Here is a 14,162-nt window from a genome sequence, read left to right on the forward strand (position 1 = left end):
TGCATTGAGCATTTAGGTTTGTTTTTTGTTTTTTTTCATTATTATTTTTCCTCACATAAGAAAAAGTGGTGCATCATATGACAAATTAATATATCTGGCTGAGAAAATAAAACAATGTAGGCCATGCTTTAATTTGAAATGATGGCTTTTATCTTGACAATAATACATCAAACACTTGTATGTTTCATTTGTGTGTTCATGTTAATAAGCAAAATGGCTTTTATTCTTTTTCTCATTCTTTTCTTTTTTTGCTATCATTCAGAGCAGAACATAAAGACATTTGTACATATTTGTAACAATTTTCAATAAAAGTCTGTATAGTGATTTATTTATTTTTTAACATACAGATTATACAAAAGTAAGGTCTGCTTGTACAGATAATTTGATGTTTATATTAGTTCTGAGATACACAGGGAGCTGTGCTAGCAGCAGTAGCAGTCCAGCAAAGGCAACACGGGACTCAAACTGGCAATCTGTTGTCCAACTCTCTAACCGAAAGACAAGATACAAAAAGCTTCATCCTTTATGATGAGGTTAGAAGGTTGGAGAATTTGATCGCAGCAACAGTGTCCTAGAGTCAGCAGCTCCAGATGCGGAGCAATGTTTCCCTCTGGTCTAAGATCAGCTTTAGTCTCCAGCGGATTATCACCTTGAGTAAGTTTCCTTTCATATTTAGCCCTTTAACACTGGACCTTAGACAATACATTCTCAGTAAAAGCTATGAAACGCACCCATAACTCTTAGTGGTGGAGTTAACATAAAACTGACCCTAAATCAGCATCTTGAGCGGAGTGACTGACTCCAGGTCAGGAAAAGCACAAAGCAGGGTTACATTCACAGGTTTCCCACCCTCCTCTCTGTCTCTCTCCCCCTCTCTCTCTCCATCCCTCTCTCCCTCCCCCAGCAGTGGTCAGACCCTTTAGTGGGCGCATGCAGATAAGTCTTCCCACTGGCTCAGTAGGTACATGCTATATGGTTCCTGTCCTTACAAAATCTCTAGCCCCTAACCTACATTTCAGTCACTTAAGTAGATCTGAAAGGATTGGATAGGTGTAAGCTTATCTCACCACTCTCCCTCCAGATGGGGAACTGATAGACAAGACAGCAACTTGCCTGTAATTGTGAAGTATTTTTAAGTCTACTTTAAATGAGTCTGGGGTGTAATTTCCAAAAGTTTTTATGCATCTCACCTCTCTCACCCATTTCATTGAGATGTACAGTCATCCACTAGCTGACATGACTTAAGAAGCAAGGCCAATGGAGCACATTTACAACAATACTCCGCGCTGTAAATCCATGCAGGGTGTTAGATGAGAATATGCGTCAGGTGAAAGGCTAGAGAGCTGGCATCCAGGGTGTGCGTTTGGACTGGGCAGAGGTGTCCTTGCCTCTGGTTTAGCTTAGTTGGGGCTGTCAAAGTGGTTTCCATTGGTCGGGGTCTCCTGGAGTGTGGTGTGGGGGATCTCGACCTCCTTCTGGGGCTCCACGCGCTTCTTGAAGAAGTCGGACACAAAAAAGACCTGCAGAATACAGAGAGAATAGGAAAATGACATTAAGCAAACTGCAAGTTCTACAAGGTGCTCGAAAATACTGAAAGTGTCAAGATAGGAAGAGAGCCATACAAGGCTTGCTTCAGGCACTCAGGCACTAAAGTTTAAAAGCCTTTTCATGGCATAGATGGAAAATGAAAGTGGAGCTGAATTATTTGCATCCGTATCCTGTTTAACAATTACCGTCAAGGGCAATAAATCCATAACCAAAGTGCCTCAAATGCAAAGTTAGGGAAAAGTACAGGTACTTACCACCAGGATAGCCATGAGGGCTCCCTGCAGGAGCCCAGTCAGCACATCGCTCCAGTGGTGTTTATAGTCTGACACCCTGGATAGTCCTGTGTACACTGATGCAGCAATCAGGAAAAACTGGATTGTGGGTCTCAGTAGCCTTGCCCATTCAGCCTGGAGTCTAGCCTGGAGGTAGAGCTGAGGGAGACACAGGGCAATGAGGGGGTTTTTGAAATACAGAAAGTCACACATTTACAGTCACATAAAAATGTGTCACTCTGGCTGTGATAATAACAGGGAGAGAAGGCACTAGGTTTGGTATACTGTGCTACTGAATGTTTTTGCAGAAGACAGGAGGCATACTGATGGGACAGCGGCATGCAAAAGATTATTGTAAACTCCTATTACAACGTTGGAGATTACAAAGTGTACAGTACATCATCTGTTATAATCTTGATGGATGTGGTTATTTGTGGCTGTTTGCTAGGAACACAAAGATCCTCTCTATTTTTATGACCCAAAGTATCAGCTGTACTATTTAGTTCCCCCTCTATTGTTTAAAGGTGCGAATGTCTCCTGCAACAGCCTCTCCAAACAGGCTGCAAGGCATCATATTTACAGTCAATCAATCAAGTCATCACTCAGTGGAATTATGGCCTTGAAATAATCAATTTCACTGTCACTGATAAAAGTAATCAGTACAACATAGTCTCATCAGTCATTTAATTTGTTTTAATAGTGAGGTGTGTCTGTTCCTTTTGTTTGAATTAAGGACAAACAATACTAACCACTTTATATAGACCCATGTCTTCCTGTTACACCTTCCCTCTGACGCAAGCGCTCTAATGTAATTGGTGGTGGGGGAAAAGACTGGTACTCCTGCTTTTGTCCTCCTTTGTAGGTCAATTCTCCTGCTGTTTTAGACACTTGTACTTCCATTTCATATGGAGGGTTTTGTTGGCGCCAGGACTTTGTCCCTGTGCCTATTTATATCAGTTGGCGTTCTGTGAGTCAGCAGCCTATAAAGCCAGCAGGGCTGGGCAGTAAAAGCAGCTGGACGAACATAACAGAAGATATTCACAGCCGCTTGATTCTTCCGAGTGGAACAGTGCTACTGATAACAGAAGGTCATCAGAGGCCCATGAGAGAAACTGAAAACCTGCTTGGCTGGGGAGATCAATGAAATATCACTCAGATTTGATAAGAAGCTTTATGCAACAAAACAATGATCAGCCCTTTGAATGTCCTTATTTGCACCCTGCCTTCAAACACAGTATACCAGTAAATTGATTGATTGGTTGATTTAATTAGCGATGAATAGATTATGGTACTTACAGCCAGGAACAGCATACAGTACATGGAAAAAGAGGAGTGGCCAGAGTAGAAGGATAGCCTGCAACAGAAAGATAAAGGTACGGTTCATGACTTTGCTATGAGCGTGATGAATTCACAACAAACTACAAAACACAAAATAGGAGAGACAGGGGCATCTTGATATGAGAATAGCTACGGCCTAAACCATGTACCACACATGCACTGAAGGTATATGAAGATATATTAGAACTACACATTCATTCACACACAGTCACACACACACACAATAATGCACCTTTACACTCGTTGAGGTTCACTGACATTTGAGCACGTCTATTTCTGTGAATTATGAGAACCGACAGCCGAGAGCGATCATGCGCAGGCAGGCGGTCAGCGGCAGTTAAAGAGCGGCAGACCCTCGTATCCTTTCAGCCTCACTTACTTCCTGTTTACATAGGCAGCGGTGCACTGTGCTGTGTGGCTTGTCTACAGTGACTGCCATTAACACACACACACACACACACACACAGAGTATAATATCACAGACTTGCTCTTCACTTTATGAAGGGTCGGGTTTTCACAGTATATTCTCTACTGAATGAGATGAGATGTGTATTTCAGAATCCAGATGGCACTGCAGACTAAAGACCTGCACCACCACACACTCATACCATAAGTGAAGCTGTAATCAGTAGTATAGTGGATTCAAGTCAGCCTCTATCCAGGTCTTCAGAGATACTCAACTATGCCTCCAGGACTATTTCTCTCCTTTCAAGCTTCCTTCTCAAATTGAATGTGCATATCCTTTCTGACACGCCTGCAGCTTTAGCTTTGGTCGCTCTGCTGCGTCCCTCCTGATCTTTTACATTACAAGAGAAACACTGATAAGGCCTAAGACAGCAAGAAAGTCAAATTGGGGATGAGGGCGCTCTGAGATTCAACACAGTGCTGGTGGAGAGCCCAGGCTGACCAAACAGTCCACAGTAACACAACCCAGCTGGCCAATGCAATAACAATACAGACCTCTATACCTCCCCTATGGTAACAGATTAAAGCTGCAGGCATGTCAGAGAGGATACACACAGGCAGCTCTGACTGTCTGTTAACCCTGTGAGGGCTGGGCTGACAGAGGAGTAATCACTGTAGCTTTAAACTATGGGTGGGACCCAAAATTAATTGTGCGATTGTTTCTCCTACTTCACAAAAGAACTGGTATGTTTTCATTACACTCTCAACCTTGGAGTGCATAGTGCACTACTCTGTCTCTTATGCATAAACACAAACACACACGGCTCTGACAGTAGGCCTCTTCTCCCCAAGGGAAGCTAAGCTAAGGCCTCACATTACAGTAACATGATCCAATGCAGGTTACCCCGATCTGCTCTCTCCTCTCCTGCTGCACTTATTTGCTCTATTAACGACTAGCAGACCAGGCCAAACACACACAGATGGTGCTGGGAATATAACTTGGTCTGAATCCTCTCCAAAAAGATGTTAAAAGAAATCTGCCTCGAATCACTTGATGCTCCTCTTGGTCTGCTGGTAAATGTTTGGCTCAGTGTGACAAAACAAAAGGGTCTGATCCCAGATCCAGCGGCCTGTACCTGGACTCTGCCACTACCAGAGCGGTCAAAACGGCAGATTGAGCGGGGATCTGCGTCCAGGAAACATCAAGGCCAGTGCACCACACCCTGGTAAATATACAGTAGATGACCCTGAGGACAGAGGGTGGGTGCACCCACAGCCCACCGTGGAGCTAAGACACATTACCGCCCGGCTCTCAGACTGACAGGCTGCAGCCGGGGGAAGCTGCCCATTCATGAGGGAGGAAGAAAACGGAACATACTCGACACAGAGGAAATATAAAGATGACTGACTGTATGAGTTGTGCCAGTATTTTTGTCTCTGACCTTTATGTGTGCTGATAAAAGGTCAGTGACTGAAGGCAATATTAAATGTCAGTGAAATGAAATCTCATATTCTTTTGGTTAATAAGTAACTGCTTCTGCCCACAGGTGTGGAATAGAATAGAATAGAATAGAATAGAATAGAATAGAATACGTGCCTAGTAGCCTATAAACCCCGCTTCAGACTGATACAGTAGGCAAAGCTAATGTCTCTATTTAGGCCTCTGCTTCTATAATTATCACGGGTGTGGAGGCTGATGACTGAATCAGAAGGAGAAGTGGATATCCTCTCCTCCCTCTGTACTTCCTTCTGCTCTGAGCTGATAAGGGATAGAGAGACTCTTACTATAATAACATTTTACATTCCTGTGGGATTATTCAATCCCATCACTGGTCTGGTGTGGGGCAGATGGTAACAGGATGTTGCTAAAAACACGGTTTGGTTCATACTGTCTGCACACACACACTCAGTGATCTAGGAACTATAAATCATGTTATGTTAGTTTTTTTTATCATCATTATTAATCATAGTTATCTATCCATGAGGTTGTTTGTGTGACTGATTTAACCCTTGCACTTTGTACTTACACCATCAGGATATTACAAAACAATAGAGAGAACAGAGTACAGGGAAACCCATATTTGACCCTCTCCTTAGGACAGCTCTTTTTAAAAAAATGTTAGTTTCTGTCTTTTGTTTTTCTTTTAAAAATGTTCGTTTCTGTAATCCCCCGGTTCTTAGGAACCGGGGGGATTACAAGATTACAACATGACCTAATTTCATCAACTAACCATCTATTAGTGTTACATTGAAACAAGTGATGCATCCATTAAACTATCCATGCATGCATTCATTCATCTATTCATTTCTGAAGTCTATTCAGTTATTCTACGTTGATAGTTTTGATAAAGATAACAATAGTTACCTTCCCTCGTTGACCAATCTCTTGTCTCCATTGCAGGTGAAGTCTTCAATGTAGCCCCCTGCTGTACAGTTGATAAGGCTCCAGTCAGGTTTGCACACATCCAGGAAGTGCGGCCTGAGGCGGCCAATAGAATACTTGGCTATGTCAGTCAATGATTGGCTCATTGCAGCACCAAAAAGGAAGGTACCAATGGCTTTGTAAACACAGGCAATGTAGCTGTTGCTGAAAGAGGACTTGGATTTGATGCGCTTTAGATAAACTGAAAGGCACTCCCCAAAGATCATCTGTAAGGGCAGGGAGAGCAGGGGAGGAAAGGGATGGAGAGAGTCAGAGGTTAGTTCACAAATATGAGGCGTCACATGGAAACCAAATAAAAACCTGAACTTGAAAGCTATAGTATCTGTCTCTGTAATATTTCCCTGTTCTCACCATTTTCCACAAAATGAGCACATGTGCATTTCCTCCAACATGGACGTAAAATGGGTTTGGTGCCTGTAAGTATGGCCTGTTACACCCGTTTCAAACTTCCAAAGCCGTGTTAGGAAATACTCACTTGCATTTGTGAAAAGTGGGTAGAAGATTAGGTAATTGGGTTGAAAAACAATATCCTTGACATTATAGAGGAGTGCCGATCTGACAAAGTTAGCAATTTTTGCTAGACCCTAGTTATTGTACCAACCCTAAGATTGCAAATAATGTTGGATTTAAGTTAAAAGAGCTTGGCCAGAGGATGATGTCCACTTAAAATGATAGACAAAAAATATATATATTTTTATTTTCCTTATTTAAAAGGGGAGACAGATGTACCTCACACAATATATTTTGTCACCCTGAGATCTAAAAGATCAAACTAAAACTTGCTTCTTAAATGGATCTCATGACAAAACAAATTTGCTTGTGTTTGTGTGTTTGAGCATGTACAAATGCATGTGTGTACATATGTGTGACGCATCAGGAGATTATTTTGTGAATTTACGTTCCTTTTCATGTGAACGTTGTGGTTAGGGTGTGTGTGAATGTGCTTGTTTCGCAACACTACTGCTAACAGATAACAGGCCTGGAGGGCTTACTCTATTCTCTAACAAAAAGGTTGTTGACACATTCTTATTGCTTCTTCTCTAGAATATGTAGCTTTTCCAGACTTTGAATTAGTAGAGATAACTACTACTGTTGAACTGTAAACTGCTCAAATATTGGAGAAGAAGCAATGGGGCAATATTGCATGACAAAAGGTCAAAGGCTTCGCGTCCCAATGTGGATGTCACTGAAGTACAAGGATGTCGCTATTTTCATTCATTATATCTCAGTGAAATATCTGGTTTCCCTTCACTTACAGCAGCTACAGACGTATGTAAAAAGCAGGAAGTTTGCTTTCCGCTCTGTTTCATTCCTTTATAACGATAAAACCTGCACTGCAGAAACCTTTTGTAAAACCCTATTGTAGATGATGAAGCCAAGGCACTCTGCTCCATTATCTCTCTCTGTAGACTTGAATGATTGCCAGTCTCTAGGATATTCCCTAGAGAACTAGTCATTCAAATTATTTTTTCCGTTAAGAAATTGAGAGAATTAACTGCTGTACAGACCTTTGTTTCACGCCTGCTACATTTAAAGTCTTTTTGCAAAAGAGTTGCAGCAGCTAGGAATCTATTTAGGGCTGGTGAGTAGAAGACACTACAAATCTTTTAAAATATATTTTCTATCCAAGAAACAATATGCAATAAACAAATTAATTTTTACAGTTAGTGATGGTGATGGCTAAAGCAAGCAACTAAAAACTGCACATACATTATTACTAGAATAATGTATTCAGCAGCAGTCATGGAGTAAGTAGGGAGAAGGAGTTAAGTAAGAGATAGAGAGTAAAAGTGCATCAACATAAGCAGTAGTTTAAGAGAAAGAAAAGGGGAGAGGCAATGAAGAGGGAGGAAAGGATACAGGAGAGCTGTTAGCAGAAAACAAAACAGATGCACTTACAGTGAGTACTGTGACGGGAATCATAATGCCCCCTAACAACTGATAGGAAATGGTGTCTTCTTTAAGGGGGTACTTGATTGAATCATCATTACAGAAAAAGCCCCGGCGGAAAGGTTTGTGTTGCCCTGTGAGTATTGCAAATGGGAGTCCAGCTAGCAGAGAGGCAATGAGAGAAAAACAGGAAAATACAGGTTACAAGAGGTTACACCGCTAGGCCCCCCGGACCCCTACCCATGGTGCAATGTCACTGTCTTTGCAAAAAGGAAGAAAGAGAGTTGTTAAACAGGGGTTGGATCACAAGAGCTCTGGAAACTTTGCATCCTCTGTCCTCGCTGTATCCACATGAACACGTGAGGAGGCAGAAAAGATGCAGGTGTCCTCGCCAGTGCTCAGGAACCAGTGGTAAACAACAGTGGTTAGTGTTTGCATAGCAGCAGACAGCTCCTTGCTGGTGAAGAGAGGGTGTTAACAGAGAAAACCCAAACCTAGCTGGTGACAAAGCTTGCGCCAACACTTCACATCCAAAAAACATATGATGGGTCTTTCGATTTCTCACCTCCTTCACTACTCTTTGAAATGCATGATTGTAATTGGGAGCTGAGCCCTCACAACTTTCTCTCTCTCTCTCTCTCTCTCTCTCTCTCTCTCTCTGTCTGCTGTGACAGGTGTAGCAGACATGTTGAGGTTTATCAGGGATTGTGTTTCTAGGCTGGGTCCTATTGCTATGGGTGAGTTCTCACTAACAGACCCACGCCATGCTGAAGCTGTCAGGCAGTGAGAGGACACAGTGGTCTCACAGACGCACTTAGGTGACCGATGGGCTCTCACGTTACACGCTCACTTTCTCTCTTCTCTCGCGCAGGCTGGCCCTTGCTTTCTTTTCCTCCATCTCTCTTCTGAGAACCTGCCATCTTCATTTTCTCTTCCCTTTGGCAGACCGACACACTTTCCCTGTTCCTTAATCTCACTCTCTATTTCTAACCGCTCTACGTTTCCCTATCTACCCTCCCCTGCTCTATCTTCCTTTGGGCAGACAGTGATAGTTTCAGTATAAACTGCTTCCGTTTGAGATATTGCCACTGTTACAGCTCTGATAAGTAGATGAACAGTCAGACGCTTGGCATACGGAAAGGAACAAGTTGTTAGAAATTAGGATACGATGACATTTAAGAATGAGAAGTGTTACAGTGCTGGAGTGTGATTACACATGATACATAAAAGACTACCGAGACCAGGAGGGGAGGGATAAATCAATGATATCATACAGACACACACACAAGACACTGACTGAACTCTGGCCCTCAACACTGAGTAGCAGACAATAGCTAGTAACAGAACGTTGTGTGCTGTGTACGTATGTACTCACACACACACACACACACAAAGAATACAGCGTGTGCCAGCAGCACTTTCTGTCTCTGTCATTCTCCAAATGCAATCTGCATGAAGTTAACGTAATCACAGTGTTCCAGGAGAGCATTCCAGCTATTTTAGGGAACAGAGTGCAGCCTGCGTGTCTGTTGCACTAATTAACAACAGCGCTCGAAGATTTCAGTTCAATATTTTCTTGATCCTAAACTACAAGTAATAAAAAAAGCCTGGCTTTACTCACATTTCATTTCCACATTTTGTACATTCTTTCAAAGGTAAACTGCTTATCATTGTCACTACACCCATCATTAGGCTAGTAGGTGGTTTGAGTCTTTTGTATGAGATAGAGTTTGAGTATGTACAGTATGTGTGTATGACTGTGTGAATGACAAATTGAGCTAAGCAAGCATCTCAACCACGGAGGGGAAGATGGATTTATTGGTGCTTCATGTTTGGACAGTCCAAATGTTAAGGAATGGACCGTTACTGAAAAACCATAAATCTGTCAGTGCCCAGCCAGTGGCAGTGGGTTAGTGTCCTCCCACCATGACCAAATCAAATCTCTGTCTCTTTTCTGTCTCACACTCCCTGCAAAACTGTTCTGAACAGTTTCAATGCAAAACAGATATTTGTCGAAAATGGAAGGCCACTCTCCATAAACGGTCTATATTCTTACCGGAAGCTTTATGAAGCCTGCTGTGGTAGGTGAGATGATGAGGAAGGAATATGCATTGGGAAAGGATTTTTTGTGGACGTAAAAGAATTTAACATTTATTCAAAGGTTAATTCTCTTGTATTTTTTTGTTTTTAAGTGGACATCCTCCTTTGCCTCTACCTTTCTGACAAGTGTATGTAATTGTAAGAGCAGATCTTGCTGAACATCCTCAGTAATGTCAGGACCCAGAGCTGAACAAAACAGACACATTTGCTTTAAAATACCAATAACAAACAGCTGTCCCATGGTAACAGTCAATAAACAGCTGAGGTTATTTCTAACATCTAATATGCAGCTGTCCCTTCTGAATATATCCTAAATTAGGTTCAGTTAAATTGTTTGTTCATTCATGCTCTGTTCCTGCCAGCTCTACGACCCGTTGCAACCTGTCTATAGCTATGGCAAACACAGCTGAACCTTCCTTGACTTCTGCACCCTTGACCTTGACTCTTCTCTACTTACACAGCTAATGGGCAGGCTGAAGCCCACTGTGTAGAGCACTGTGGAGGTGATTGTGCTGTGGTGGAAAGGGTAGTTGATGCTGTCGTCGTTACAGAAAAAGCCCCTCTGGTAGGGGCGGATCTTACCCAGGTTAAAGGCTGCCAGAGGCAGACCCCCTGTGGAAGGAAAGGCCAGGAGGGGTTACCAGAGGGAGAGGTCAGAGGTCAAAACAACATAGCACAGAATGAGATGGCTCCTGGCCAACGGGTTGAGGTCAGACTTCAATTCTGTCATCTTTCAGGGGGAAATGAATTTGTGAATGTCAGAGGACACTGATGCTAACAGCATCATAACAAACTATGGACATGCCAAATAAGTGCCAATTTTGATTTTTAGAGACTTATTGACATGACTTCTTGTTGTTGCTGAGCTGACAGAAGTGAGAGACCCCAACCTTTCGACCAGTCAGGTTAAGGCTGAGCCTCAGCAGAGAGCATCCCTGAGGTCAGACAGACACTCTGCAACATCATCAGAGTGTAACAGAGGAAAACCTTGTGAGGAAAGCATTCAACAGCATTGACTTCATTACTGCAGAAATGATGCTATCTTTGGGTAGTTTTTCAATGGGGAGTACTGAAAAGCTCTTGGCTGGGGCAATGAGTCTCACTGGTGTGAAACGAACCGTGGGCATAGCTAAGCACTCCCTATAGAAAAAACACCATAAAGATAACAAATTATGCTAATTGGCTTTGACAGTCCAAAGTCTGAATGTAATGCCGCTGTCCTTTCTCTGGTGGGCCGGCCCATTTAGCCCATTGTTGTCACTGTACAAAGTACAGTGGGAGAGGGACACAGAAGTTCATTCATATTCTGGTGGGAGCAGAAAGTGAGGGTCTGTCACGGCACTGTAATGCACAGCCACACACATGTTCAAAAACAGCATAATACGCAAAAACATACCCACACACACATGCAGAAACACTCAAACATTGCCTCTAAACTGCTTCTCCTACGCTGTCTAGTATTTCTGTTTGCCTGGTGCTTCTACATCTGTTGACACTGTCAGCTGTGCCACCCTAAGTTGATTGGCTTCAACAGCTGTAAATGCCACCAAGTCTGTACAACAGCACGCTCAGGCCAGGGCTGGATCCCCAAATCACTTTCTGATTGACAAGGCAGCAGTGCACTTTCACCTGCTCTCGCCCCTAGCTGTGCACAAGAAGAAGACACAGGCCTCCCCCAACACAAACACACACAAACACACACACACACGCACAACTGAAGTGCACATCTTAACATAAATAGACATGCTACTCTTAAAATAAATCTTGATACTCTTATCAAGAGTTATTGGCAGCCTGCTCAGTCGTTTTAATAATGACCATATTGAGTCAGCTGTGTAAGGAAACCAGAACAAATACACTACATCCCTGCTTATTATACACTTCAGAAAATAGAGAGTCTTCCCATGCACATTTATCAAGCTGTGCTCTTGTGGGTTAAACCTCACTGCATGTAGTATGTGCGTGTTTAATAACATGTAGTTATGCATGATGAGTGTTTTGGGAAGCTGCGGTGGTCTAGAGGCAGACTCTCTGAGACACTTGGTTGTACTTCATTATGTTATGGACAGTTATAGGTTTACTTCAGTCATCCAAACAACATGCTGAGATGGTTTTACAGTCTTAGGGCTTCTCACTGGACATAAGTTCTGGCATCAGCCACTGCAAATTACGCAGTACAAAATAAATCAGTCGCCTGGGGAGTTTGGCAATACTTTAAACCTGATTGAGTCCACTTTCTCCAATCCAAAAGTATGTATTATGTTTTTTTTTTTAGATAAAGTCTGTGCAAGGACAGCTATAGCTTTATGAGTCACAGTAGATCTCCATTATTCATAATCAGATTTACACTACACAACTAAAGCCCCAGAGACAATGCCTTTGCCTGCTCCGCAAAAGTGCAGCTAGACGGCCCTATGATGATTTAAGATGTATTCAAATCTCAAAGCCTTTTGAGACTAGCAAATAAAAATGGAGACACATCAACTTTGTGGTAACACTAAACTTCCACATCTACCATAAAGCCTTTGGAACAATGATCTATCTAAGCTGTAACAATTGCATAAACCATACTGATCTACATTGCAGATACATTCTAAATAGTTCAAGCCCAGATGGGCAACAATATGAGTACGAGTGCTGACAGCAACCAGCCATGTAATGGTTTTAGACTTTCTGAGAGGAAGACATGTAGTTACATGACCCATGAAAGCTTGGGGGTGTTTGGGCTGTGGCGGTGCTGGGACATGGTTTCAAAACACAGCCTGAAAGTGAATAATGTGAATTATCACATAGTTTCTGAGCAACACCTCTTGGAATAGGTCTAAGACTATTCATAGGTCGAAGTCAAAAGAAGTGAATGTATAGACATACACAGACCTAGGCCTATGTATTACAGTCAATCAATTTGTCTATTGGACTGAATGAAACACTAAACAATAAGGCATAACATATATAATGACAAGGGCTGCTGGCCATAACTTTGATCTATTAAAAAATAATAAAAGGACAGGCAGTGGCTAATTTTGTGAATAAAGGCATGTGTTACACTGTATTTACTGTATAATTTAACATTGTTGCACTCTACAGGACAGCATCATTAACCACCTATCTACGCTGGTAGATGCCTGTGATGAGTTGAAACAACTGGAAACACGAATATGGAACAGTCCGGTGCATTGTTTTTGCATGAAACATTTTAGAATTTAAAAAAAATGATTTCCTCTTTCTTTGCCCTTATATCCGATACTTGTAGAAAGATACTATAGAAATATTACTGGGATATTATAGTGGTACCATAACAGATTAAAACAGCATAAAGTAGCCTACTATAAAATCACAATAAAGTCACTACTATAAATTCCGACAGGACTATGTATGGATTATTTCAGTGATGTGAGCATATCAGTAGGCTGCTGTAGCATACACCACTCCCTTCACGCGATGGCAAGCTGCTAATATCCGTGTACATCAGTGGAATCTCTCAAACCACAAACAATAATAATGCAACAGTCATTAGCAGTCGTGATAAAGTACTTAAATACATACCTAGAATTAGACAGGCTATGTCCAGCAGGATAAAGGGGATCCCTCTGGTCTCGAACATGTTTGCTCTGGTCTCTCGCTCCCTCTCCCTGACTCGTGCGTCCTCGGCTGTAATAAACAGTAGGGGGATGCTCCTCCTTGGGACGTCGCTGTCGCAATTGTTTCCGTTAAAGTGTGAGCTCAGCAAAATAAGAGCATATTAAATAAAATAAAAACAAAACAAGGAAACAAGCGGTGTCCTCGGTACAAAATAATAGACCTTGGTCATTGGGAAAAACACATTTCAAGTGGAAAAGGCGTATCGCTGTTGAGTCGCAGCAGAGCCGATGTGGTTTATCGCGTCATAATGAACGCGGTTCCAATGAGCCTTAAACTACATGGGCCTACTACTCACTCTCACGGGGGGCCGATCATTTGGACGGACACCTGCCCAGTGCCGACTGGTGTAACTGGTGGCAGTTTGGCAGACCCGAACCCCTCCGAGGGCGACTTGAGCAGCAGGCCTGGCGGTGCTTTCACGAGCTAACGGAAATGTCGCAACTAGGAACATGAACGATTTCATAAGGTGGTAGAAACAAGATTGGGAAAATCGGGATTTTCTAGATACCTTGAATTGCCGTGAC

General features: G+C 42.4%; 1 protein-coding gene across 3 annotated transcripts; it reads right to left on the reverse strand.

The window, feature by feature from the left end:
* Positions 1-127: 127 nt before the first annotated feature.
* On the reverse strand, positions 128-14,070 carry plpp1a (phospholipid phosphatase 1a). Of its 3 annotated transcripts, none has more exons than XM_071544379.1 (6): positions 13,543-14,070; positions 7,906-8,057; positions 5,929-6,212; positions 3,117-3,174; positions 1,803-1,979; positions 128-1,520 (listed from the first exon to the last, which is right to left on the reverse strand). In XM_071544379.1, the coding sequence occupies exons 1-6, from the start codon at positions 13,598-13,600 to the stop codon at positions 1,401-1,403; spliced, it is 849 nt and encodes a 282-aa protein (XP_071400480.1). In that variant the 5' UTR covers positions 13,601-14,070; the 3' UTR covers positions 128-1,400. The 3 variants fall into 3 exon arrangements, with proteins under 3 accessions (XP_071400480.1, XP_071400481.1, XP_071400479.1); XM_071544380.1 differs by having other exon boundaries at positions 7,894-8,057; XM_071544378.1 differs by lacking the exon at positions 7,906-8,057 and adding an exon at positions 10,454-10,608 and having other exon boundaries at positions 13,543-14,066.
* Between the last annotated feature and the right edge of the window lie 92 nt (positions 14,071-14,162).

The sequence above is a fragment of the Centroberyx affinis genome, unplaced genomic scaffold (assembly GCF_046629955.1).
Source record: "Centroberyx affinis isolate AG114_WGS23_722 - 3 ecotype Tasmania unplaced genomic scaffold, CSIRO-AGI_Caff_v1 ptg004554l_1, whole genome shotgun sequence".
NCBI classification, from domain to species: Eukaryota; Metazoa; Chordata; class Actinopteri; order Beryciformes; family Berycidae; genus Centroberyx; species Centroberyx affinis.

Excerpts from the sequence above, each read along its gene's own strand:
- plpp1a (XM_071544380.1), bottom strand. The coding sequence starts at position 13,600 with ATGTTCGAGACCAGAGGGATCCCCTTTATCCTGCTGGACATAGCCTGT. Across the intron at positions 8,058-13,542 it reads CATAGCCTGTCTAATTCTAG|CTGGACTCCCATTTGCAATA; the intron begins GTATGTATTTAA and ends CCTCTCTGCTAG. Across the intron at positions 1,521-1,802 it reads CCCTCATGGCTATCCTGGTG|GTCTTTTTTGTGTCCGACTT; the intron begins GTAAGTACCTGT and ends TGTATTCTGCAG.